Source organism: Stenella coeruleoalba (genome assembly GCF_951394435.1).
Source record: "Stenella coeruleoalba genome assembly, chromosome: 12".
In the NCBI taxonomy this organism is placed as follows: domain Eukaryota; kingdom Metazoa; phylum Chordata; class Mammalia; order Artiodactyla; family Delphinidae; genus Stenella; species Stenella coeruleoalba.
Window position 1 is genome coordinate 83,167,416 of NC_137158.1, and position 27,901 is coordinate 83,195,316.

At 37.6% G+C, this 27,901-nt stretch overlaps 1 protein-coding gene across 7 annotated transcripts in view; it reads left to right on the plus strand.

The window, feature by feature from the left end:
* The window catches only part of MAP3K4 (mitogen-activated protein kinase kinase kinase 4), a 110,901-nt gene that overhangs the window by 33,939 nt on the left and 49,061 nt on the right, over nucleotides 1-27,901 (plus strand). For all 7 annotated transcript variants that reach the window (XM_079939069.1, XM_079939072.1, XM_079939071.1 and 4 more), the window contains one exon: nucleotides 9,996-11,359. In XM_079939069.1, coding sequence (XP_079795195.1) covers nucleotides 9,996-11,359 — 1,364 coding nt within the window. The remainder of the gene's footprint in view (nucleotides 1-9,995; nucleotides 11,360-27,901) is intronic.

Below are 27,901 nucleotides of genomic sequence, written 5' to 3' on the forward strand. Positions count from 1 at the left end.
GCCATGCCACACAGCTTGTGGGATCTTACTTCCCTGACCAGGGATTGAACCTGGGCCCTCGGCAGTGAGAACGCAGAGTCCTAACCACTGGACCACCGGGAACTCCCAGGACTAATTTTAGAACTAGTTCTCCTGGTCCTCAGTTTGGACTTTTTTCCCAGTGCAAGCAGCAGGGGTTAAGCTTCTCTGAATGTGGTACTTGACATGACTGTATGTCTTTAGTAATCAGTCAGAAAACCCGTCGCTGGATACTTGTTGAGCTCTGCTGTCCTTCTGGGCTGTGTCAGAAATAGAAGGAAGAGGGAAGGTTGTTTCTTTTTCTCCTCAACTTCTTTCAGTTGTTTATTTCATAAAATTACAGAATTTTAGATCTGGAAGGGGTCTCAGAGACCACGTTAATTCCTGCCATTTTGCAGGTGAAGAAAGAGTGCTCATAAACCTTTGGATTTGTAGCTAGCTATCAGCAGACCTAGGGCACCAAAGTTCCTAACAACTTATGTTTTTTCTTATTGCAAAAGATTACATGTTTGTCGTAGGGAGTTTAGAAAATACTGACAAAAAGAAAGAAAAATACCCATAAACCCAATATGCAGAAATAACAGCTTTTACCATCTTTGCCTTGTGGTCTCTTTACTTGCATATATTTGTGTTGTGATAAGATATCATACTATTTTATAGCTGGCTTCCTTTTTCATTTTAATGACTCATGAACTTTCTGTGCCATAGAATAACCTGTGCTGTTCATTTTAATGGCTGCTGAATCATTTGTAGCAACATCTGCCCGGTTCTCACTCACAGTTCTTGAGTGCTTTACCTAAGCACTGTGCTGAGCTCGTCAAAAGAGTTATCTTTTAAATATAGTAATAGCCCAATGAGATGTAGGTTCTATATATTATTATTCAATTTATGGTTGAGGACACGACACAGAGAGTTTCTAGGGCTTGTAGTTTTAACTGTCCCAGTCATGCATATACTAGAAAGCAGTGTGTTTGCTGTCTGGTGAACTGTTTTTGTCAACATTCTTGTTCATGAACACCAAAAAACGATGGAAATGAAGCAACCGTGTTGGGCAGTGGGTCATGTTACTGTTTTGGGGATGGCGTGTTTGTGTTGAGCTGGTGGAACAAACAGTACTTGAGAACTCGCCGGCTGCAGCAGCAGAGCATGGTGGACCGGAGCACACACTTGGTTGCCGGATTGCCTGGATTCCCATCCTGGTTCTACCACCTTCTGTATGTGCTGCCTCCGTGTCTCATTTTCTTTATCTGTGAGGTAATCTGCCTTACGGTGTTGTGAGGGTTTTATGTTCAGTAACTACTAGTTGTCATTATTATTGTGAGCTAAAGGTTTCTTTCTCACTACTTGCCTTAAATTTCAAAGTAGAATTAAATAATTATATCATTGACTGTACCCTTATTAATTGGTGCCCCTCCTTTCAGGACACTGAGTCTTGAGTCACATAGTTACCAAGGTATGGAGTTGGGACTGCAGCCTGGGTCAGTCCTGTCTGGCTTATCCGTTTCTTGTAGCTCTTCCTAGCCCCCTTTCTTCTTCTCACTCTGTATGTTGCCATCATAGTTACTTTTTCTCTGGGTCTTTCTTTCCTCACCTCCCTCCCTTTCCTTTTGCCTTTACCTCTCTTTCCTTTCTTCTGCCTCCTCTTCGCATCCCCTTTTTCCTTCCTCCCTTCCATTCCTCCCTTATTTCTCCTTCATTCTTTCCCTTGACTCGCAACTTCAGTGACTCCATAGGCGGGTATTGCGTTAGATGATCGATAAGCCCTTGCTCGTCTCCAGCAGGAACCACAGAGATGAGCAGGCAGTCCCATCTTGTGTGGTAGAGCTGGGGTGGAGGGGAGAGAGGGGGGGCTTCTGTGGGTGCCCACAGGAGGGGATCGAGCAGACCTGGGCTTGGGAAGACTGCTGGAACAAGTGACATTTGTGCTATGGCCTGAAGGCTGAGTCAGGGAGACCAGTATTTCAAACTCATTTGTCAATCATAATAGTGTATTGGTCTCTCAGTATTTTCAAGAGATTTTTAAAATTAATTAGATTGGCCAGATTTATTTTAAAAGCTTTCCAAGGAAATATGAACTGACGCATTATTTCTTTCTCTCTGCAACAAGCAAAGGCTGCCTGAATCATACGATTCACTTTAGAACTGCAGTGAAAGTTGAGCTCATCTTTTTAGTTAACATCACCGATAATATTTTCGTTTTTCTGCTTATCTTTTGCTGTGTGACAACCACCCAAAGCTTAGTGTTATGAAAGCGTCCATTTTATTGTGCTCACGGTTCTGTGGGTAGAGTAACCGCTAACACTGTTGTCTTTAGTGATGGTAGCCATTGTCATGAGCTATTATATGGATATGATTCTTTAAATATTCTTATTATCCTAGGCTCAAAATAACCAACGACTGTTGTTATTGGCTTATTTTTTATAATTGGAAATTTAGTACCAGGCAACCTTCTGACCAACTGGTAATAAATTGACGGTTCCCGTGAGAGAACTGCTCACAGAACTCAGGAACACACTTGACTTACGTTTATCACTTAAGTTGCCTCATTAGTGTAAATTGAGGTGTGATTGACAGGGGCTCCTTATGAATAAAAAAGACACTTCTGTCAGAAAATTCCAAGGGTTTTAGGAGCTCTGTGTCAGGAACCTGGACAAAACCCAAATATATTTCTTATGTTAAAAAGCAAAATTCAACCAAGTAAATTTGAAGATTTGATTGGCTTTATTTATGAATCAGGCAGCATTACATCTAGCAACTAGAAGGGTGCTCTGAGTGGTTGTGCAAAAATGGAAGGGATTTTATAGGAAAATCCCTATGGATTTTCCTATAAAAATGGAAGGGTGGAGTAAGGGAGCTATTAGCAAAAAAAAAAAAAGAAAGGATTATTTTTTGACCAGACATCTTTTTTTATGGGCGTGGGGAGGGATGACAGGGCTTTTATCATGCATATTACCTCTTCCTCTGGGGGATTGTAGAGGGCCTACTTGTTGGGTTACTTTATTGGTATTGACCAGAAAATTCTAGACTGTTCAATTAAAACTACATTTCTGGGAGAGGTTGGAACTGCAGTGAAGTAACGTATAAAATATAGGTTTGCCATCATGGGCTTTTAGCATGCAACTGACACCATTTGGGGCCTGTGGTTTTCTTTCTAATACTTACTACACCCTGATGAGCATTATCAAATACTAGCAAAGATATGAGGAGATGGCAGCTTTCTTACAAGGCTGGTGTGAGTGTAAATTGTCTCAATCCCTGTGTGGAAGTAATTTGTTAATACACTCAGACTGAGCTTGGTTATATCCTTGACCCAAGTAAATGCACTTTTGGGACTAGACTTTAGAGAAGTTCCTGCAAATAAACACGAGAAGTTCTGCAGAAAGACGCGTGTCACTCATTGTGATTTCCTTTCATAATACGCAAGTGGGTAACCACAGACGGGAAAGTTCAAAACAATCTGTATCCTAGTGGTTGTCTGAGATAGGGGAGGCCTGAGGAGGGGGCCTAGGGATGTAGGACAAAGGTGAGGTCACCACTGCCCGCGATGTTTTATTTCTTTGTACTGATGGACTTTAGATGTGTTTAAAATTATTTTATTTGACTTTTGCATTTTCCTGATTTTGTTTCCCTGGGAATGTTAAAGATATTTTTGTTTTCAGAATATTAACTTCTGCTTTTAGAAGCTGTGCTAAATATTAAATATATAACAATGTTAGGATATCTAGGTAAAGATAGTTAGCTCTTTATTACCTAAAAAATGCCAGCTGTGTGACACCCTGACAGATGTAACCTACCATTCAGCTCTTAAATTAACTCACTGACCAGGATTGATTTCATACTTCGATGAGTAACAGAGTTTAACTATGGTGTTACTTCAGATCATATTTTTTTGATAATGGTAAATAACTACCAAACTACGGCAGTTAAGATTTTGATAAATTTTGGACCATAATGTGTAGCTACCCATGTGTAGCTGTTTCTCTTTAAGCCTGGTTTAAGAAGAGGCAAACTACCTCATCCTTAAATTTTTGTTCTTTTTAATTAGCAGAAGGAAGTAAATCCAGTCCATCTCATAGTTTTCAGTAGGTTAAACAAGAGTGAAGACACCCAGGCCAAAGCCCTTTTCAGGGTGAATCGGCCTCGTAATCATTATCAGCCCCGTTTTGCAGGAGTAATGTAATACTGCAAGAGCCAGATCACAGAGATAGTCATCTGTAATCTGACATATACATGTGTGCATATACACGTGTGCATATACATGTACACATTAATCCTCCCTATCATTAGCAAATATCTCAGGGGGTGTGTGTGTGTGTATGTAAATGTGTGTGATTTTTTGCTAACATAGTGAGATTAGCAAGTTTTATTTTTTTTAATATAATACTGCTATAAAACTGATCTGGTAAAATGGTTATAAATCAGATTCAATCTGTATAGTAAGAGAAATGTTCTTTGTGAACTAGAGTGGACTTAAATCTATATTTCAGCTCTTTAATCCAAACTCAGCCTGACTTTCAAGGTTCTAATTTATATCTCCAGCCTACCCATCTACATGCAGACTCACTGTTCCAGCCAGGCTCTCTTCTTTTCTGCTTTTGTGTCTTTTTGTATGTTTATTCTCTTGCCTTCCTTGCTACCCTTATTTAAGATGAATCCATTCTTCAAGGCATTCAGTCGAGTACCTGGTCTTAGTTAAAGCTTCCGCATATCAGTTAGCCCACTGTAATCTGTCTTTCATGGCACTCAGCATCTTAACCTTTCCTTAGTCAGACAGCCCTGCCCTGTGAGCAGCTCGACAGGCGTAAAGGTGGTTGACGGCACAAACACGGGTTAGGATCCCTGTCCCGACATGTCTCATGTGTCTGGCCGTCCATGTTCTGCGGGAATCTCCATCACAGTGTTGTTGTAAAGATGATGACAGTTTCTGTAGGCCCTTACCTCGTAAATGGGTAAAGCAGTGATTGAATAGAGCAGGGTTTTCCCAAATGTGGTGTCATTCTAGCCAGGTTGAATCCGAGACACTGGGAGTGGGCCCAGGAATCTGCGTTGTAGCAAGAATCTGAGTGATTCTCAATGTTTACTAAAGTTTGAGAACCTTGAATTAGAAGATCTCTAAGTCCCTTCAGATTGCTGACATTGATAGCCTGGCACATCACTGCTCTAAAGATCATCTCACATTTAAAGTAAAGCGCAGATACCTGTTTCTGCTTTCTCATTTGAGAGATCGAGGAGGGCCAGTGTTTTGAGTTTGATATACATGTATGGAAGAACATAAGAGTTGCGAGGACTTGATAAAAAATACATTTTATACATATTCTAAAGAGCTGTTTCTAGGTGTGAATTGTGGGGAAGTCAGTTGACTGTCTTATATCTGTTTAAACAAGTGAACCATATTGCTTGTCATTTGTTTGCGTTCAGTTTCATTATACATTTTTTTGTTCTTTTCCTTTCATGTTTCTCTGATTTGGCAGGAGTTATTGGTGATTGGCCAAAGGAAACAGTAACTTCTTGGAAGGTTTGTTTTAACAGTACTACAAAGTCGTACCACTTAATTTATAGCCACTTGAGAGCTCAGATGTTCATTAGTCTTAAGTCATTATGAACTAGTTTTGTAGTACTGTAATTAGAACTTGTATAAAACATTCTCTATACTTTTGATCCATTCTCCTTTACAGAAACTCTGTATTTGACTTTCTGTTCATTGCAGAGGGATTTAGTATTAACAGAAAACTAAACAAACAAAGATTGGTATTTTCTTTTTGCACAGTAGCTAGACTGGGGCTTAAGTCTATTTTAAATTTAAATTATGTCATTTTAATGATGTACCTATTTCCATTTGTGTGTTTTTTTAAAAACCAACTTGGTTTTTTGTTTTGGAAAAAAAAAAAATAGCTTCTTTGTCCCGTCTTCCTCCTTTCCCCATTTGCTTTCCTTTACACACATTGTAGGTCCAAAGACTGAACCAAAATTTTGAATACAGAATTTCAGAAAATTGTGTAATATACCATTTTTTATGCTGTATGATAGGCTTCACAATATTTGTGTATAATCTACAAAAATTAGGTTTCTAAGCTTGCTAAAATTCGATTCTGTTTATACAGAAAAGTGGGATTGTGGCATTTCCCCCCTTAAGTCCTTTTAATTGTTGGAATAAAGATCAAGGCTCAGAAGCTTCATCTCTTGATATTTTCATGCTTTGACTATTAGCTGTGTGGTAAACTTAGCATAGATTTGGACTTAAAGTTCGTAGCTCTGTCTTACGTGTTGTTCAGGTCATCCCAGCTACTCTCAGTTCACCCTTTGTTTCCCTTAGGGCCTTTAAATCATGGGTTAGAAGAACATTTATAATTCATATAAGGCAAGTAATACTTTTTCACTGTTCACTTACTTTTAAGTTAAAAATTATATGCAGACGTTCTTTGGCCTTGGTCACTAATGCTACCCTACATTCATTTTGTAAAGTCTTCTTAGAATCCTAAACCCTAAGATAACAAAATAGTTTTTTGTTACATAAGTTTTTGATTTCTCTGACTCAGAACCACGTGGATGCACGTATTAGTTAATATAGCATTCTTTCCTAGGCCTGCGTTGCCTCTCTTCTGCACACTTTTCTTGGATATTCTTGTGTACTCTCCTGGTATTAAACAACATCTGTATATACTGATAATTTCCAAATTGATATCTCTGGATTTCTCTCCTGAGCTCAAGACTCATATATTAGTTACCCACAGACATCTCTACATGAATGTCCCATAGGCATCTCCAATTCAATATATTACAAAACAAACTCATTATCTTTATCTCCAATCTTACTCCCTGATACCATGTATATATCATTTTGCGTTTCATAGTAAGAAAGTATAGTATGATTTGATATCTTGAAACATAAAATATAATGGAGTTAAATTTGGAAGTACTTGTTAGCTTTGCTTTCAAATAACCATTGCTTTACTAAGTAGAAATGAGTGATATATATGTGCTATATTAATAAAAGTGTAAAGAACACAGTTAAACAAAACAGCAAAGAGGAGGCAAAGGGCTGGCCTGGACACCTTTTTTATAAATGAGGATTGATAAGTATTTGTAGCTAGAAACAATAAAACTGTGAAAAAATTTCTTTTTTAAAAAATTCGACTTTTTAAAAATTTTTATTGAGGTATAATTTATGTACAATATTATATAAGTTTCAGATGTATGACATAATGATTCACAATTTTTAAAGGTTACATTTCATTTATAGTTATTGTAAAATATTGGCTATATTCCCTGTGTTGTATAGTATATTGTTGTAGCTTATTTATTTTATTTTTTTATTTTTTTCGGTACGCGGGCCCCTAACTGTTGTGGCCTCTCCTGTTGCGGAGCACAGGCTCCGGACGCGCAGGCTCAGCGGCCATGGCTCACGGGCCCAGCTGCTCCGCGGCATGTGGGATCCTCCCGGACCGGGGCACGAACCCGTGTCCCCTGCATCTGCAGGCGGACTCTCAACCACTGCACCACCAGGGAAGCCCTAGCTTATTTATTTTACACCTAGTAATTAGTATCTCATCCCCTAACCCTATCTTGTCCCTCCCCGCTTCCTTCTCCCCACTGGTAACCATTAGTTCTCTATATCTGTGAGTCTGCTTCTTTTTTGTTATATTCACTAGTTTGTTGTCCTTTTTAGATTCCACATGTAAGTGATATCACACAGTATTTGTCTTTCTCTGTCTGACTTATTTCACTTAGCATAATACCCTCCACCTCTATCCATGTTACTGCAAATGGTGAAATTTCATTTTTTTTATGGCTGAGTAGTATTCCATTGTGTGTATTGATATGTATGTATACACACACAGACACATACACACACACATACACACACACACACTCTTTACATCTTCTTTATCCATTTATCTGTTGATGGACAGTGAGGTTGATTCTGTATCTCGGCAATTGTAAATAATGCTGCTGTGAATATCGGGGTGCATGTATCATTTTGAATTAGTGTTTTGGGGTTTTTTTTGGATATGTATATCCAAGAGTGGAATTATTGGGTCAAGTGGTAGTTCTATTTTTAGTTCTTTGAGAAACCGTCTATAGTGGCTGTACCAATTTACATTCCCACCAGCGTGTATGAGGATTCCTTTCTCTCCACCTCCTTGCCAACACTTGTTACGTGTCCTGTTTCTGATGATAGCCATTCTGAGTGAAGAAATTTCCTGAATGGACTGTGTAAAACGTTTTAAGACATTTAGAAGTAAAGTAGATTAAAACTACAGATAAAAGTTCTGTTGTTTAAAAAGTACTGCTAATTTAAAAGATAATAGTAATAATAGTTTTATATTAAAATATAACACAAATCCTTACAGACAGTAAAATCCTTTTTGATGGATCATAAAAGAAATTGAATATAATGTAAATCAGGTTGGAAGTGCTCTTGGAAATACTTGTTTTAAATTCTTATTTTAAAAGTAATTTAATTTAAATTGATTTGGAAATACATTGGTTTTAAACAAATTTTCTTTGGTGAATTGATTTTGGGTATGTTAGTCTGTAACCGTATAAACATACTCTATTTCATCAAATCTAAAGGCATACTATAATATTATATACTAAGAAAAAAATGCTTATAATTGATGACACAGTGTGTTCTTACACTTAGAATTTTTAATTTTTATTTAAAGAACTCTTTTATACTTCTTGATATTTAGATAATAGATTTTTAAAAACCATTTATTACTATTGTGCATATATATAAAGGAAAATGTAAATGAAATGTATTAGTGAATATATTCCTAAAAGTTACTTATATCACCATAATTATAAAACATATTCTAATTTCAGAGAAGTTAAAATACAAAATGTGTGTCCTAGATTCAATGAGACAGTATACCTGGAGTGTAGAGGGGACGTGGGAACAGTGCTATAGGCTTGGGCATCATCAGTGTATGACGTGGGTGTGAAGGAGGTCACCCAGGGAGAGGGAAGGTGAGACAGAAGAGACCTAAGAGAAGGGCTTTGAGAAGCATTAACTTTTTAATGGAGTGAGCCAAGTTCCCAGGAGAGAATTTGAAGAGGAGGGACTCAGAAGGTAGAAGAGAACCCTGAGAGTGCTGTGTGTAGAAAGCAAGAGACTGAAGGGGTTTCAGTGAGGTAGGGTGGTTCCTAGTGTCAGAAATGCCAAACAGGAAGGAAGATGTGTGTTCATCTCAAAGCTTGGGAATTAAGTTAATAGAACCTTTTACAGTTACGTGAAGGGAAAGTGTGATGTTTACTTCCTTTGCATTAATTTTGAATGACTTTATGTGCCAGTATAATAAACTAGGCAAATTATACTAAATTAGGCTGTACGTCTTCAGTTTTCTTAATGTTAAATTTAAAGTGTTATTGTTCACCTGCTTGTGGCAAAGAAGAAATCAAGGAATAGAATAAATTAAGGCAAACATTTTTGCTTATCTGTCTTTCAGTGTTTTATGAGAATAATCTTAAGGTGCCTTAAGTGGTCTTTCCTCAATCTACTTGATTTTACGAATGAGAAAAGTAACCCAGAAAACTTAACTGATTTGCTCTAAGTTGATACTTCAGTTCATGGCAAAGGCAGGAATTGGATGTGTTCTCTAAATCAGGTTTCTGTCCGATCTGCCATACTGTTTCTCCCTTCTTAAGTTTAAGGTGATGACTTGTGAAGATTTGACTAGCTGGATGACTGCACTTTGTAGTAGAGAGGTAAGCAGATGGTTTTAAGTTAGTAATGGAGAATATTAGAGAATATAGCAAGTATTATGTAACAGGGAAAATGGGTAAAACCTTTGTAAAGATTTAGAGAGAAATGTTTTGTGTGTGTGTGTGTATTCTCTTAATTTTCAGCATATGATATGATTATTTTCTTCAATAACAGTCTGAAAATATAAATACATGTGAATATCAGTCATTGAAATATTGAGAGTAACTTTATATTTTAGAGTAACATAATGTTCTGCTTATTTTTTTAATAGAAAAAATGAATGCACCAAGCCAACCTCCACATAAAGACACTGGAAAGACCGTGGAGAGTGTGGAAGAATACAGCTGTGAGCAGGAGAGAAAGGTGCGAGCAGCTCTCAGAACGACGGAGCCGGATCAGAAGAAGAACGTGCAGTGCTCGTTCATGTTGGACCCAGTGGGTGGGTCTTTGCCCAAAAAATCAATTCCAGATGTGGATCTCAATAAGCCTTACCTCAGTCTTGGCTGCAGCAATGCTAAGCTTCCGGTGTCTGTGCCCATGCCGATAGCCAGAACTGCACGCCAGACTTCTAGGACTGACTGTCCAGCAGATCGCTTAAAATTTTTTGAAACTCTACGACTTCTACTAAAGCTTACCTCAGTCTCAAAGAAGAAGGACAGGGAGCAAAGAGGACAGGAAAATACGTCTGCTTTCTGGTTTAACCGATCTAATGAACTGATCTGGTTAGAGCTACAAGCCTGGCATGCAGGACGGACCATTAACGACCAGGACCTCTTTTTATATACAGCCCGTCAAGCCATCCCAGATATTATCAATGAAATCCTTACTTTCAAAGTTAATTATGGGAGCTTTGCCTTTGTTAGAAATGGAGCTAGTTTTAATGGTACTTTGGTAGAAGGGCAGTGCAGAGCCCCTCATGGGACAAAGGTGGTGGGTTACCCAACATATCATGAGCACCTCCAACGCCAGAGGGTGTCATTTGAGCAGGTCAAACGGATAATGGAGCTGCTGGAGTACATAGAGGCACTTTATCCATCGTTGCAGGCTCTTCAAAAGGACTATGAAAAATACGCTGCAAAAGACTTCCAGGACAGGGTGCAGGCACTCTGTTTGTGGTTAAACATCACAAAAGACTTAAATCAGAAATTAAGGATTATGGGCACTGTTTTGGGCATCAAGAATTTATCCGACATTGGCTGGCCAGTGTTTGAAATCCCTTCCCCACGACCGTCCAAAGGCAATGAGCCCGAAGATGAGGGTGAGGACACAGAAAGAGAATTGAAAGAGTTGGAAAGCAGTACGGACGAGAGTGAAGGAGAACAAATCTCTGATCCAAGGGTACCAGAAACCAGGCAGCCCACTGACAACAGTTTCAACATCCAGTCACCGGATTGCGTAACTAAGAAGCTCGAGAGGCTTGAATCTGAGGACGATTCTGTTGGCTGGGGAACACCAGACTGCAGCACAGAAGCAGGCTTTAGTAGACATTGTCTGACTTCTATTTATAGACCATTTGTAGACAAAGCACTGAAGCAGATGGGGTTAAGAAAGTTAATTTTAAGACTTCACAAGCTGATGGATGGTTCCTTGCAGAGGGCACGTATAGCACTGGTAAAGAGTGACCGTCCAGTGGAGGTAGGTTTCCGGTAGGCAATAGTATGATCTTGTTCTTAGTTCCGCTGTTACTTGTAAATTACAATGTATGTTGTGTCATATGTAACATGTACTTTCATGGTCTCGATTTTTTTTTAATTGAAGTATAGCGGATTTACAAAGTTGTGTTCATAATCTTGATATTTTTCAGGCATACATGGTAGTTATTATAAATTGAGGATTTAAACGTTTCTATAAAGCATTGTGATGAAAGGGAAAGTGGATCTGTGAAAACTGTATGAAACTGAGTGAATTAAATGTGTGGAGGGAAAAAAATCCAACGATTAAATATAGGATGGAGAAGGACAGGCTCGGTATAAATAAAGAGGGAAGAAAGCCATAATCATGGGTGACCACAAGCTGAATATGAGTCAGTAAAAAGTCAGCATGATGCTAAAATATTTTTAAATGAGTATGGCATCCAAGGTCATGGTATAGTTCTTTCTCTATTCTTTGCAATAGCTTACTTCCTTTTGAGTTGCATGTCCAGTTTTGGTCACTGGATTTTAAGGAGAGAAGAATTACAGAGAAGGCCAAGAATGATCAAAGGGGAAAAGTATACACTATTTGGTAAGGTTACAGTGTTTAGTGTAGTTGCTGGAAGTTTAAGGGAAGTATTATTATCAAAGACACGTTTCGATATGAGAAGATTTTTGTGAGAGGAATATGTCTAGTAGAGGAGTTGATTCGAAAATAGTACAGACTTGGTTTTAATAGCTTTATATCTCAGAAATTCTTTACCATTAAGGGTGGTAAAACTAGAAAGGGGCATGTGGTTGGATATTGTTCTTGAGAGTGAAAGAGTGTAAGCAATGTTTCTGTTGTGGTGAGTTTGCATGTTCATCTGGCTAAAAGCAAAAGCACCCAGGTCTTTGAGATCCCTAATTACCTGAGTAGGGCTGTGATTCTGAATTTTAATAGCTAAATACGTACATATGTATATACTTTTTCTTTTTTTAAACTTGGGTTTATTACACAATCTGGCTTGCTATGGAGTCAGATGATAAAACTGAAGGTATTCCTTAAGATGGGAAACATCGGAAGAGAACCCGAATTTGCAGTATTTGAAGTTTTAATCTGATGGCCAGATTATGAACCCTTAGGAGAAGGGGTCAGGTGTTCACATAATATAGCAGGATGTTTGCAGAATGAATCAATACTTTGTAGCTGTTAAGAGGTTAGTTTACTTTGAGTATTATTTTGATTAGAAATCTCAAAAATGAATTTTCTTTGAGCAGTGTTTTGACTCTGTGAATGATTTTTTATGTACACCTTTTATTAGGGCAAGTGATGTTTTCCCCTCTTAGTCCATGAATAACTATTTTATAATAGGAATTTATTATAGTGCAAGTTTCAAAGTCAGTAGAGCAGAACTAGATATGTAGTAAAGGTTTGGCATATGCTTCAGGTGTCGAATAGCATATACTTTAGTTTAGGCTTTTGGCTGGAGAGTGGTTAGGTTCTAACAAGGACACGTATGGACAGGACAGGGTCGATTAATGGTTGTTACGAAGGACTGTTTTTGAAGTAATATCAGTGAAAAAGTCCTGGCATTATTACCTCATCTTTGATTCACTGGTTCTCCTAGGAGAGAGGGGCTCATGGTGAGGGCTCAGGGAGACGTGTCAGGGCTTCTTAAAACTGCGTTACGCTCGCTCTCCCAGACTGTCTTCCTCTCCCCTGAGGACCCTCTGTGGCAGTGAACCACTGCTGCTGAGCTTTGCATCCATTAGATGTGTTGGAACAAGAAAGAGATTGAGAATGAGCGCGCTGCATTTTCTATTAGAACCCTTGCTGAAAAAAGATAATGCGGTAGCCCCTAGCTTTGAATTCCTATCAAAGTTGTACGCCTTTGGTTTGACCAGTTGAGATTTAACTGAATGAGAAAGTTATCCTTGTTATAGAAGAAAAGAAATACATACACATTCAAAGTGTGTGAATTAAACATGTTTATTAGAATTATTTGAGATGGTTTACTTTTCAAAAAAAATGCAGTATAGAAGCCCCTCTTGTTTTAAATTTTGGTTTATAAAATGTTGTGTTTCTAAAATAATGAAAGAGTAACCAAGAACGAAAATCCTTCTGTATTGGAGATTAATCCAAACTAATAAAAGATAAGCCTCCAAAATTATAATTAACTCAATGGGAAAGTAAGACTTTATTTTTATTCCTATTTCAGGGACATAATTTCTATAAGGCGAAGTGTATGTATACAAATGTAAATGAATATATGTACACTCCCCTTCTGGGTTTGTTTTGTTTTAGTCTCTTTACTATCTGTGTCTGGGAAAGAGCCACAATTTTGAAGTCAAATAACTGGATTCCATTCCTTGATGCTGCTCTTTCTCACCACATATCTTAATGTCAATGACTTAATCTTTCTGACCGTAAGTCTTCACATCTGTAAAATGGGTATAACAATACTTCCCTACCTACCTCTCAGGGTTGTTGTGAGGCTTGAAAAGACACTTGTATAAATAGTAAAATGCTATAGAAGTCAAGTATAAACTATTTTTTTTAAGAAGTGTTGTTAACACTTTTTGTTCCTCCCTTGAAGCTAACTGTAAGTCAGTAGGGGCTAGATAAGTCTATATTTTTATTTTTTAAATGTATTTTACTTTATAATCTCTGCCAAATAATCGTACATTTTTAAGGGCATACATTTTAAGCAGTGGATAACCTTTTAGGTTTGAGGACAATTTTCATTCTTAATTGTTAGAAACATCTTGACCAGCTGGTCCTGTAGATTGTGCCCAATACATATCTTCTGTTGTGCACAGTTTTTATGGCTTATGTGATAATACTAATGAAGATAGTTGAAGGATTTTGTAGAGAAGAAGAATTATACTCATGATATTTGATTGTTCTTATCTATGACTATATTTTTATTTCTTATGATTAAGTTACTTACAACTTGTGTTCATAAGTAACATATCTAATATTTAATTCTCCTTAGCTTGTAAACATGCTTTATAAAACAGTTTTCCTGTAAAAATTATTATTATATTTCAATATCTTTAAATTTAAAAATGCAACTAGTGATACTAAAAAAAATCTGTTTGCAAATTGTTTTAATAATATGAATATCATAAACAGCCTTAATAGTTTGTTAAAAATTAGATAACGTTATAGCTCCCTAGCTTCTGTAAATTCATTTTCTCAGGACATGTTTCTTTTTTTCTTTTTGGCTGCGCGCGGGCTTTCTCTAGTTGCGGCGAGCAGGGGCTACTGTTCGTTGCAGTACGCGGGCTTCTCATTGCGGTGGCTTCTCTTGTTGCGGAGCACGGGCTCTAGGTGCACAGGCTTCAGTAGTTGGAGCGTGCAGGCTCAGTAGTTCTGGCATGCAGGCAGCAGAGCACACTGTCTTCAGTAGTTACAGCACACGGGCTCAGTAGTTGTGGCTCACAGGCTCTAGGGCGCAGGCTCAGTAGTTGTGGCGCACGGGCTTAGTTGCTCTGCGGCATGTGAGATCTTCCTGGACCAGGGATTGAACCTGTGTCCCCTGCATTGGCAGGTGGATTCTTTTCTAATTCAATTTTTTATACAGCAGGTTTATTAGTTATCTATTTTATGCATACTAGTGTATAATGTCAATCCCAATCTCCCAGTTCATACCCCACCACCCACTGCTTTCCCCGTGAGTGTCCATATGTTTGTTCTCTACATCTGTGTCTCTATTTTTGCCTTGCAAACCAGTTCATCTGTACCATTTTTCTAGATTCCACATATATGCGTTAATATACGATATTTGTTTTTTCTCTTTCTGGCTTACTTCACTCTGTATGACAGTCTCTAGGTCCATCCACGTCTCTGCAAATGACCCCGTTTCATTCCTTTTTATGGCTGAGTAATATTCCATTGTATATATGTACCACATCTTCTTTATCCATTCGTCTGTCGCTGGGCATTTAGGTTGCTTCCATGACCTGGCTATTGTATATAGTGCTGCCATGAACATTGGGGTGCATGTGTCTTTTTGAATTATGGTTTTCTCTGGGTATATGCCCAGTAGTGGGATTGCTGGGTCATAGGGTAATTCTGTTTTTAGTTTTTTAAGGAACCTCCATGCTGTTCTCCATAGTGGCTGTATCAATGTACATCCCACCAACAGTGCAAGAGGGTTCCCTTTTCTCCACGCCGTCTCCAGCATTTGTTGTTTGTAGATTTTCTGATGATGCCCATTCTAACTGGTGTGAGGTGATACCTCACTGTAGTTTTGATTTGCATTTCTTTAATAATTAGTGATGTTGAGCAGCTTTTCATGTGCTTCTTGGCCATCTGTATGTCTTCTTTGGAGAAATGTCTATTTAGGTCTTCTGCCCGTTTTTCAAATGGGTTTTTTGTCTCTTTAATATTGAGCTGCCTGAGCTGTTTATAGATTTTGGAGATTAATCCTTTGTCCATTAACTCGTTTGCAAATGTTTTCTCCCATTCTGAGGGTTGTCTTTTCGTCTTGTTTATGGTTTCCTTTGCTGTGCAAAAGCTTTTAAGTTTCATTAGGTCCCATTTGTTTATTTTTGTTTTTATTTCCATTACTCTAGGAGGTGGGTCAAAAAAGATCTTGCTGTGATTTATGTCAAAGAGTGTTCTTCCTGTGTTTTCCTCTAAGAGTTTTATAGTGTCTGGTTTTACATTTAGGTATTTAATCCATTTTGAGTTTATTTTTGTCTGTGGTGTTAGGGAGTATTCTAATTTCATTCTTTTACATGTAGCTGTCCAGTTTTCCCAGCACCACTTATTGAAGAGACTGTCTTTTCTCCATTTCTCCATTGTATTTCTTGCCTCCTTTGTTGTAGGTTAGTTGACCATAGGTGCATGGGTTTATCTCTGGGCTTTCTACCCTGTTCCATTGATCTGTATTTCTGTTTTTGTGCCAGTACCATACTGTGTTGATTACTGTAGCTTTGTAGTATAGTGTGAAGTCAGGGAGTATGATTCCTCCAGCTCCGTTTTTTTCTCTCAAGATTGCTTTGGCTATTCGGGGTCTTTTGTGTCTCCATACAAATTTTAAGACTTTTTGTTCTAGTTCTGTAAAAAAAAAATGCCATTGGTAATTTGATAGGGATTGCACTGACTCTGTAGATTGCTTTGGATAGTACAGTCATTTTCACAATATTGATACTTCCAATCCAAGAACATGGTATATCTCTCTATTTGTTTGTGTCACCTTTGATTTCTTTCATCCGTGTCTTATAGTTTTCTGAGTACAGGTCTTTTACCTCCTTAGGTAGGTTTATTCCTAGGTATTTTATTCTTTTTGTTGCAGTGGTGAATGGGATTGTTTCCTCAATTTCTCTTTCTGATCTTTTGTTGTCAGTGTATAGGAATGCAAGAGATTTCTGTGCATTAATTTTGTATCCTGCAACTTTGCCAAATTCATTGATTAGCTCTAGTAGTTTTCTGGTGGCATCTTTAGGATTCTCTATGTATAGTATCATGTCATCTGCAAACAGTGACAGTTTTACTTCTTTTCCAATTTGTATTCCTTTTATTTCTTTCTCTTCTCTGATAGCCGTGGGTAGGACTTCCAAAACTATGTTGAATAATAGTGGCAAGAGTGGACATCCTTGTTCCTGATTTTAGAGGAAATGCTTTCAGTTTTTCACCATTGCGAGAATGATGTTTGCTGTGGGTTTGTCATATATGGCCTTTATTATGTTGAGGTAGGTTCCCTCTATGCCCACTTTCTGGAGCGTTTTTATCATAAATGGGTGTTTAATTTTGTCAAAAGCTTTTTATGCATCTGTTGAGATGATCAAATGGTTTTTATTCTTCAATTTGTTAATATGGTGTATCACATTGATGATTCACATATATTGAAGAATCCTTGCATCTCTGGGATAAATCCCACTTGATCATGGCATATGATCCTTTTAATGTGTTGTTGGATTCTGTTTGCTGGTATTTTGTTGAGGATTTTTGCATCTATATTCATGAGTGATATTCATCTGTAATTTTCTTTTTTTGTAGTATCTTTGTCTGGTTTGGGTATCAGGGTGATGGTGGCCTCGTAGAATGAGTTTGGGCGTGTTCCTTCCTCTGCAGTTTTTTGGAAGAGTTTGAGAAGGATGGGTGTTAGCCCTTCTCTAAATGTTTGATAGAATTCACCTGTAAAGCCATCTGGTCCTGGGCTTTTGTTTGTTGGAAGATTTTTAATCACAGTTTCAATTTCATTACTTTTTCAGTTTCATTACTTTTGATTGGTCTGTTCATATTTTCTATTTCTTCCTGCTTCAGTCTTGGAAGGTTATACCTTTCTAAGAATTTGTCCATTTCTTCCAGGTTGTCCATTTTATTGGCATAGAGTTGCTTGTAGTAGTCTCTTAGGATGCTTTGTATTTCTGTGGTGTCCATTGTAACTTCTCCTTTTTCATTTCTAATTTTATTGATTTGAATCCTCTCCCTCTTTTTTCTTGATGAGTCTGGCTAAAGGTTTATCAATTTTGATTATCTTCTCAAAGAACAAGCTTTTACTTTTATTGATCTTTACTATTGTTTTCTTTGTTTCTATTTCATTTATTTCTGCTCTGATCTTTATCATTTCTTTCCTTCTACTAACTTTGGCTTTTGTTTGTTCTTTCTCTGGTTCCTTTAGGTGTAAGGTTGGATTGTTTATTTGAGATTTTTCTTGAAATTCTTATCTAGTGCGCCACCAAGGAAGTCCCAGGACATTTTTCTAATTACATACGCAGTCTCTGAATAACAAATGGGTTGGTTTCTGAAGTTCACTTTTTAAGACAGGTGTTTTGATCTCGAAAATAATTATCTAGAGAAACTGCTGTAAATGAATCTCAGGCCGTCAAATAAAACTTAGGAAAATCTAAGCAACTGAACTAACAAGGCCAGCCAAAATTTTATTCGTGGCAGCAAGGACAACATAATGTAAGAGTCAAAAATGAGAGAAAGCGTTTTTGTTTTTTGTTTTTTGTTTTCCTTTTTTCCCTCTTTGTTTTTGGACCCAGAGAAGATCCTGGTTCTTTCTCATGCTTACTCATTTATTTCCTGGTTTTCTTATTTCCTTGATATTTAGAGCATCCCAGGATCTTGTTGTTCCTACTTATTTCTCCCACTTGGCTATAATATACATTCCTCTAATCTAAGCATGGTTGATCTCAGGTCTTAGGAATGAATGTGTCTGATAGCCATTTCATAATAGTATGTGCTGGTGTCCCTCTATGATAGAGATTTTCTTGCCTCCGATTTCTACTCCTTCTCCATCAGATACTACTTGTAGAGTGCCTTTCCCAACCTTCCTTAAAAATTAGTAAGAATCATCTCAGTCCAGTAGTTCCTAGGTGTCCTTCCCAACAGTTACTGTAGCTGTGGGTTTAGTTATGTTATTTACAGTTCAATTTTAGGTTAAAGATTAAAACAAGAAACCACATAAACATATATAAAAGATTTATCCTTCATGCCAAAACTACCTCCATGCAATTGCATTCTTTTTTTTTTAGTACACTTGTAATCATGAATAATTTTAGATTTTTTAGGGAACTTGCAAAGATAGTACAGTGTTTTCATATGCCCTTCATCCAGCTTCCTCTAATATTGACATCTTACTCGACTCTGATATGTTTGTCAAAATTAATATACTAACATTGGTACAAAATACTGTTAACTAAACTATAGATGTTATTTGGGTTTCTGTTTTTCTACTCATGTCCCTTTTCTGTTCCAGGATCGACCTGTCTTCCTAGTCTCCTCTGACCTGTGATAGTTTCTGTTTCTCCTTATTTTTCATGACCTGGATGGCTTGTAGAATGTTCCTGAATTTGGATTTGTCTGATGTTTTCTCATGATCAGACTGGAATCCTGGCCTTGGTTATGAGAATCACAGCGTTAAAGCGCCCTCATGGCTTTATAGCATCACTGCTGATGTTAACCTTGATCACTTGGTTAACGTGGTGTCTGCCGGGTTCTTCCACAAGTGACTAGTTTTTCCTGTCCACGCTGTGTTCTTCAGAAGTGAGTCATATTCAAGGAGACGGGGATTAATCTCCACCTCCGGGAGTGGGGAGTATCTGCATGTATTACTTGGAATTCTTCTGTAAAGATTTGCCTCTTCTTTCCCATTTTTTTATTCAGTCGTTTATTTATCTCGGTATGGACTCATAGATGTCTATTTTTTATTTTGGGTTATAGTCCAATGCTATTTTTTGTTGTTGCTCAGATTGTTCCTGCTTTAGCCATTGGAGCTCTTTCAGGTGAATTCTGTATCCTTGTGATATGCTCCCATCGTGTGTGTGTGTGTGTGTGTGTGTGTGTGTGTGTGTGGTTTTGCTTTTTGAGCAGTTTCGTACTTTTTGGCATCATCTTGTATTTTCCCTGTTCCAATCCTGAAATCGGCCGTTTCTCTAAGGAGTTCTGGTTCCTTTTATTGGAGAATCGTTTTGGGGAATGGAGATCTGGGCACGGAATGTGTTCATTACCCTTGGGGTGTCAGTTGCTTCTAGGCCTTCTCAGTGATAGAGTTAGAAAATACAGGTATGTCTTCTAACCCATGTATACATACAGACCTGTAGTTACTTCTATATCTGTCTTTCTACCTATCTGTTAAAAATAAACGTGAGTTCATACTGAGGTCTCTGGTGCTAATCCGGCACCACAGGTTTCATCGTAGCCTTGATTGTGACTTACTTCTCTTGCACTGAGAAACCTGGCTCCCATTCCCACAGTGTATTTATATATTTGTGCAACCCTAATTGACATGTAAAGTAGTTTCAGAATTGCTAACCAGTACCCCTGTGAGGACTAAATTTACCAACTAGAGTACGGTGTTGAATTGTTAAGTACAGTTCTTTTTGTCTTTAGCCTTAGAGTATGTAGACAGAACACAGGTTCCCACAGTTAGTTAGGCCGGCACCTTTTCCTTCACCCTCTTCAGTGAGGTTATAACATGAGTTTGTAACATAGTTAGGTTCATTTATCTCAGTCTACATTCTGTCCTGGGGTCTCCGGGTGTCCTAGTTGATCATTTAAAATTTATATACTATAAAGGTCACTTTTTGTGTTGTTAGTTCTTTGGGTTTTGTGCATTTAAAATGTTAAATACCCATAAAATATCTGAGCCATAGATTGTGATATGGTTATTTTATGCTCCTCCCTTTTTGCTTTACCTCATGAAATTTATATATCTTTAGAGGAAGGGAAAGATAAAATGAAAAATTATATTTTATGTAATATCCAAAAAACTTAACTGTCTGACTTTGACTACATATTACCATGCATATTACTCCAAATTCTAGGAAGATTTTTGCTTACTTTATTAAATACTTTTTTTGAATTAAGAATGATCATGTAATTATTATAAGTTTAACAGCCAATGAAATATTGTTTGTCTTTGGATCTAACAATAATTATGCTGTTTTTTCCCATAAGCACAAGAAACCTTGAAGAGGTTGTCTTATGTTCAGAATTGGTAAAGCATGTAGAAACTAGGAGATATATATAGATAGATAGATAGATAGATAATAACAACTATCATTTATTGTCTTACCATGTGCTAGATACAACAACCAAATGAAGTGGCATTGTTTGTTTTTTCGATATTTTACAGATAAGGAGAGTAGATAACTTGCCCCAAATCACAGAAGCTATAGATTGTTGCAGGGATTCAAGCCCAGTGTTTGGGGATACCAGACTTTACGCGAATGGTTTCCCAAACCTGGCTGCAGGTTTGGAATGAGAATTACTCAGGGAATTACTCAGGGAGCTTTTAAAAATACACATACCTTTGCCTTTCTTGGATATAGGGCAGGTCAGAATCTCTCAAGGTAGGACGTAAGTACTGACATTTTTAACCTCCAGGGTGCTTTATATGAATCCAGACCAGCACCAGTGCAGTTGAGAGTCAGCCCATTGGAAACACCTGAAGTAGGCTACAGTACTGCCCTACCCCCTCGTCAAGGTCATTGTTCATTAATACAGTTGTCATCGTTAATTTTCATTTGCTTCAATCATCACCTGTCTGATTTCATTAGTAAAGTTACATAAACTTTTTTTAAAAAGCGGCCCTAACTCACTTTTATTATTTATTTTTTACAGTATGTAGAGGGAATTATTTTTTATTGAAGTATAGCTGATGTATAATATTATTTGTTACACATGTACAGTATAGTGATTCACAATTTTAAAGGTTATACTCCATTTATAGTTATTATAAAATATTGACTATATTCCCTGTGTTGTACAATATATCCTTGTAGCTTATTTATTTTATACATAGTAGTTTATATCTCTTAATCCCCTTCCCCCATGTTGTCCTTACCCCCTCCATTCTCCCCACCGGTAGCCACTACATAGTTTGTTCTCTATATCTGCGAGTCTGCTTTTTTGTTATATTCACTATTTGTTGTATTTTTTAGATTTCTTATATAAGTGATATCATACAGTATTTGTCTTTCTCTGTCTGACTTATTTCACTTAGCATAGTACCTTCCAAGTCCATCCATGTTGCTGCAAATGGCCAAATTTCACTTTTTTGGTGGCTGGATAGTATTCCATTGTATATATATGTATACACCACATCTTTTTTATCCATTCACCTGTTGATGGACGCTTAGGTTGCTTCCATATCTTGGCAATTGTAAATAGTGCTGCTGTGAACATTGGGGTGCATGTATCTTTCAAATTAGTGTTTTTGTTTTTGTTTCAGATATATTGTATATATATACAATATATATCACTGGGTCATATGGTGGTTCTATTTTTAGTTTTTTGAGAAACCTCCATACTGTTTTCCATGGTAGCTGTACCAGTTTACATTCCCACCAACATACATGAACTTTTTAATTGAATAAGTGGCAAGATAACAGGCACATGCTTCCTCATTTGCCTATAGGTTTTTTGTTTTCTTAAAGGAAGCATACTTACGTGAGGCAAAATAGGAAGTTGTACTGTATTATTTTTGACTGCAGTGAGCCAGCTGAATCAAACTTGATGTAAAAAGATGAAAGGTAGAGCAGAACTCTTCAGCTTGCCGTGGGGAACTGGATCCCAAGACGACAGCAACAACAAGATTAGTAGCTGGTGTTGAATACTCATATATGGAGTGGGGTTGGTCAGGTAGCTTGGTCAAGGTCGCACATCCAGTAAGTGGCAGGGCCAGGATGTGAAACCAGAACTTGCTGTAAAGCCTGCTCTTCATCATTACGGTATACTGCCTCCCCAAGTTATATTTTGTCCCACACGGTGCTTTAAATATTTTTTGACTTAGTAGCTAGCATTTAAAAAAATAGAAGATTTCACATGAAAATCCTGATTTTTGTTTTCCTTGAGATACTGGGAGGTCTGTTCACAGTGGACCCCATCCCCACGTGGTAGCACCTGGTGTGCTCGCTCCAGCTTTGCACAGTGCCCGTGGTGTCTTACTCTCTTCCCGTCACCCGCCCTTGCGCACTCATTTACAGCCCCACCAGGCCCTGTAGGTGACATGACCCCCAGTATAGAAACTAACTTTTGAAGGGTAACGTAAAGACTGTTTTGATCTCATCCTTCATTTTATAAAACAATTTGCTTTCTTTTGTTTTACTCATTTCTTGAAGTATATAAGGAAACAAAGTTGCTGTTTATCCTGTACCTCTGCTCAGAGTAATCATTTGGTTTATATCTTCTAAACCTTTTTGTGCTTATGTATATCTTTGGTGTATAATGCAGGTAATTTTTTTTCCAAAAACCCCCCATATGATAATGCTATATTTATTCCATGACCGGTGGGTACCCCCTTCCCCCCATATGTTCTCTGCTTTGGATCTGTCTATGTTGGTGTGTGTCACTCTACCTCAATTCCATTTGAGAACTACATGCTATTCCATTACATGAGTGTTAACATCACTTATTTAACTATTTCACTCTTTTTTTTTATTCTACCTTCTGCCTCTGGCAACCATCAATCTGTTTTCTGTATCTATGAGTTCATTTTTTGTTTATTTTTTATTTTATATATAAGTGAGATCATACAGTATTTATCTTTCTCTTTCTGACTTATTTCACTTAGCATGACGCCCTTCAGGTCCATCCATGTTGTCACAGATGGCAAGATTTCCTTCTTTTTTGTGGCTGAATAATATTCGTGTGTGTGTGTTTACGTACCACATTTTCTTTATCCATTCATTCCTCATTGGACGCTTAGGTTGCTTCCGTGTCTTGGCTGTTGTAAATAGCGCTGCAGTGAACATGGGGGTGCACATAACTTTTCGCGTTAGTGTTTTCATTTCCTTCAGATAAATAACCAAGAGTGGGATTGCTAGATCATATGGTAATTCTATTTTTTAATTTTTTAAGGAACTGCCATACTATTTTCCATAGTGGCAGTACCAGTTTACATTCCTACCAAGAGTGCACAAGGGTTCCTTTTTCTCTGTATCCTCTTTAACACTTGTTATTTCTTGTTTTTTTGATCATAACCATTTTAACAGGTGTGAGCTGATATGTCATTGTGGTTTTGATTTGCATTTCCCCCATGATTATAACCATTTCACTCTGAATGGACACTTATATGGTTATAAAAAATAAAACCACAAATATTCTTGTACATACCCCTTTATGAACATAGTCTGTTCTTCTTGTAAGAATGGTTAGTTAAAATGGAATTGTTAGGTTATAGGGTATGCACATTTAAATCTTTCCTAGATAGTGCCAGATTGCTCCCCAAAAAGGTTGTAGTACTAATGTATGCTTTCCCCCACAGTGTAGGAGAAACCCCATTTTCCCTCATTTTTGCAGAGCCATAATCAGGGAAATCTATAATTTCATTTTTATCTTTAACTTCCCTCATTTTTAGTGACATTGAGGTGGTTGTCATGTTTATTGCCCGCTGACATTTCTTTGAATTTTCTTTCATTTGTTTTGTTCATTTTCTGTGTTTTTAAATTATTGATCTGTTGGAACTATTTATGTTTCATGTATATGATTCATTTTTCTATTATGGCTGTAAATATTTTCTTCCAAACTGTCTTTTAACTTAACGATGCTTTTCACTGGAAAGGATTTAAAAACTTTTTATGTAGTCATACTGTTTTATGGTCACCTTATTTTATGTGTACTCCAAGATTATAAAAAATTTCTCCTATATATTTTGCTTATTCTTTTTACATAGTTAAAACAATTTTGTTACGGAAAATATTAAACATATGCCAAACAAACAATAGTACTATGAACCTCCTCAGATCTGTACTCCAGCATCGTGGTTATTAATTCATGGCCGGTACCTACTACCATGTGGCACCTTCCTCTATCACTTTGAGGAAAATCTCAGATATCATCATATTTTATCCTTAAATATTTCAATGTATTTCTCTGAAAGACGAGGGCATGTTTTATAAATGCACCACAATACCATTATCACACCTCAAGAAATAGCAGAAACTTCCTGATATCATCAGCTTTTAAGCTCATGTTCATATTTCTGTTGTACATAACTGTGATGGTTTTTTTAAAAAATATTTTACAGCTTGAATCAGTTTGCGAGTAATGTCTACACATGGTAATTGTTCATTATATTTTTTAAGTCTTTTTAAATATGTAGGTCCCCCTCCCTTTTTTGCCATATGTTGATATTTATTGAAGAAGTTGGGTCCTTTGTTCTGTAGAGTCTCCCCCAGCCTGAATTTTGATGATTGTACCTCCAAGTGATCTTTTCCAATGTTTCTTTCTTCTCTGTGTTCTCTGTGAATTAACTGTGTGATCTAGTGGCCTAATCAGAGTCAGGATCTTGATTGACTTGTTAATTGGTTAACACTACTTCATTAGGACACATGTAATGTCTGACTGTCTATTTGAGACAGTAGTGGTTGGTGATCATTGCCTAGATCTCTTAATTCATTAAAGATTGAAAAGTGATGATATTCTAATTCTCTCATTTCTTCTTCTTTACTAGTAGCTTTATTAATTAGATATTGCTTTAAAGAGAAGCTGTCCTCATCCGTTAGTTGGTAACCCAGTGAAATAACTGAACAGAAATGGCAGGATAAATATGCTTGATTCTTTCCCTTTTATTTATCATTTTTCAAAGTAATGAGTTGATTTATTGGTGACCAACTAATGTTTTTTTAATTAATATTTGAACTCATGAATTGAAACATATTTTATATGTTTCAATTCACTGACTTCATTATTGTAATCCATTGAAGTAATTATGGTAACTGATATTCACATTGTCCCATCTTTGGCCAATGGGAACATATTCAAGTTGGCTTAAGTCCTTATTTCACGACCCTAGTGAATAGTCTTTGATATCTGATATAACAAGCTGTTTTAGGCTTGCATTGTACATTTACTCCAGGTTGGGAATCTGGTGTATCTTCAAGGAACCCTCATTCCTTTTACTGGGAAATAGTATTTCAGGACTACAGTCTGGGCACCAGCATTGCTCATTCTAACTGAAATGGTCCTTGTTTTAGTTCTCTTCAGTAGTCAGAAGAACACACACACAATATATATAATAAGTGAATACTGATAGTGACAATTCAAATTCAGGATTTCAGATTTTTACTTAATCTCTTCTGACTTTTCTTTTACACTGAAAATTACCAGGAATGATAGCATTCGAGTGTCATACACATTCCAAAGTACACTCACAGTAATCTCAGAATAATACCATCAACAATGTGGTTACTGGAAAACAGTTTAAGATTTTTTTCCTCATCCTTAAGGTGGCACAACCCTTTAGGGATATAACATCAAATTACAGTGTTTTTGTTTTTGTTTTTGTTTTTTGCGGTACACGGGCCTCTCACTGCTGTGGCCTCTCCCATTGCAGAGCACAGGCTCCGGACGTGCAGGCTCAGCGGCCATGGCTCACGGGCCCAGCTGCTCCGCGGCGCGTGGGATCTTCCCGGACCGGGGCACGAACCCGTGTCCCCTGCATCGGCAGGCGGACTCTCAACCACTGCGCCACCAGGGAAGCCCGAATTACAGTGTTTTAAAGACACTCGAATGATTCTTCTCATGGTTATGCCACTAATTAGACATACAGTTAGATCCTCTTCTTTTTTGTTGTTGTATATTTGAAATAACAGCTTTATGAGACAATTCACATACCATGAAATTCATGATTTTTAAAGTGTTCGGTTCAGAAGTTTTTACACTATATTCAGGGTTGTGCAACCATTGCTGGTGTCTAATTCTAGAACATTTTCATAACCCCTAAAATAAGCCCTGTACCCTTTAGCTGTCACCTCCACAATCCCTCTATCACCTTCAGCCCTAAGCAACTGCTTATCTACTTTCTGTTTCTTTGTATTTGCCTATTCTGGACATTTCATATAAATGGAATCATACATGTGGTCTTTTGTGACTGGCTTCTTTCATTTAGCATAATGTATTCAAGGTTCATCTTTATTATCATATGTATTAGTGCTTCATTCCTTTTTGTGGCTGAATAATATTACATTGTATGGAAATACCATGCATTTTGTTTATCCACTCATAGATTTTTTAAGTTTAATTTTTTATTTTTAGATGTTGCTTTTTAATTTTTGCAAAAATTATGTAAAATACTTGGTTTTAAGAGAAAAATCTGTGGAATAATATATATATTTTTTATTTTATTTTTTAATTAATTATTTTTTTTTGCGGTACACGGGCCTCTCACTGCTGTGGCCTCTCCTGTTGCGGAGCACAGGCCCCGGACGGGCAGGCTCAGCGGCCATGGCTCACGGGCCCAGCCACTCCGCGGCATGTGGGATCTTCCCGGACCAGGGCACGAACCCGTGTCCCCTGCACCAGCAGGCAGACTCTCAACCACTGTGCCACCAGGGAAGCGCGGAATAATATATTTTTAAAGAAGCCTGGTTTCTCTGGTACGGATAGTTAAGCTTTAAAAAAATTGTTTTATTCTAACATGTTTTTAATATAAAGCTTGTGTATGCAATCTTCTTTCCTTATTTATTTTTAATATATGACAGGCTTATTTTTACCCCTTAAGGTTATCATTGTTTCATTGTCTTTATGTAATGCACTTAGTGTCTCTCCCACCCCCCCATTTTTTGGTTGTTATTTGTTGGTTCCCAACTGTGAGGTATATTATAATTATCCTTTTCTTTTTTTAACCCAGGTTCTCATTTGAAGTAATTTTCTTTTATTTCCAGTGAAATGCTACGACATTTCATATGCCCTCCACTTCCTCCCCAGATTTTGATAATTGTGGTATATCTACCTTGTTAGGTCATGTAACCATTATTGACAGTACTTTCTCCCTTACAGTTATCACTTAACCTAGTCTTAGTTCTGCAGTAGTGTGTGGGTGGGTGGATGGTGGAGGGTGGGTGGGTGGTGGAGGGTGGGTGGTGGAGGGTGGGTGGGTGGATGGTGGACGGGTGGGTGGTGGATGGGTGGGTGGATGGTGGAGGGTGGGTGGGTGGTGGGTGGTGGAGGGTGGGTGGGTGGTGGAGGGTGGGTGGGTGGTGGATGGGTGGGTGGATGGTGGAGGGTGGGTGGATGGTGGATGGGTGGGTGGATGGTGGAGGGTGGGTGGGTGGTGGGTGGTGGAGGGTGGGTGGGTGGTGGAGGGTGGGTGGATGGTGG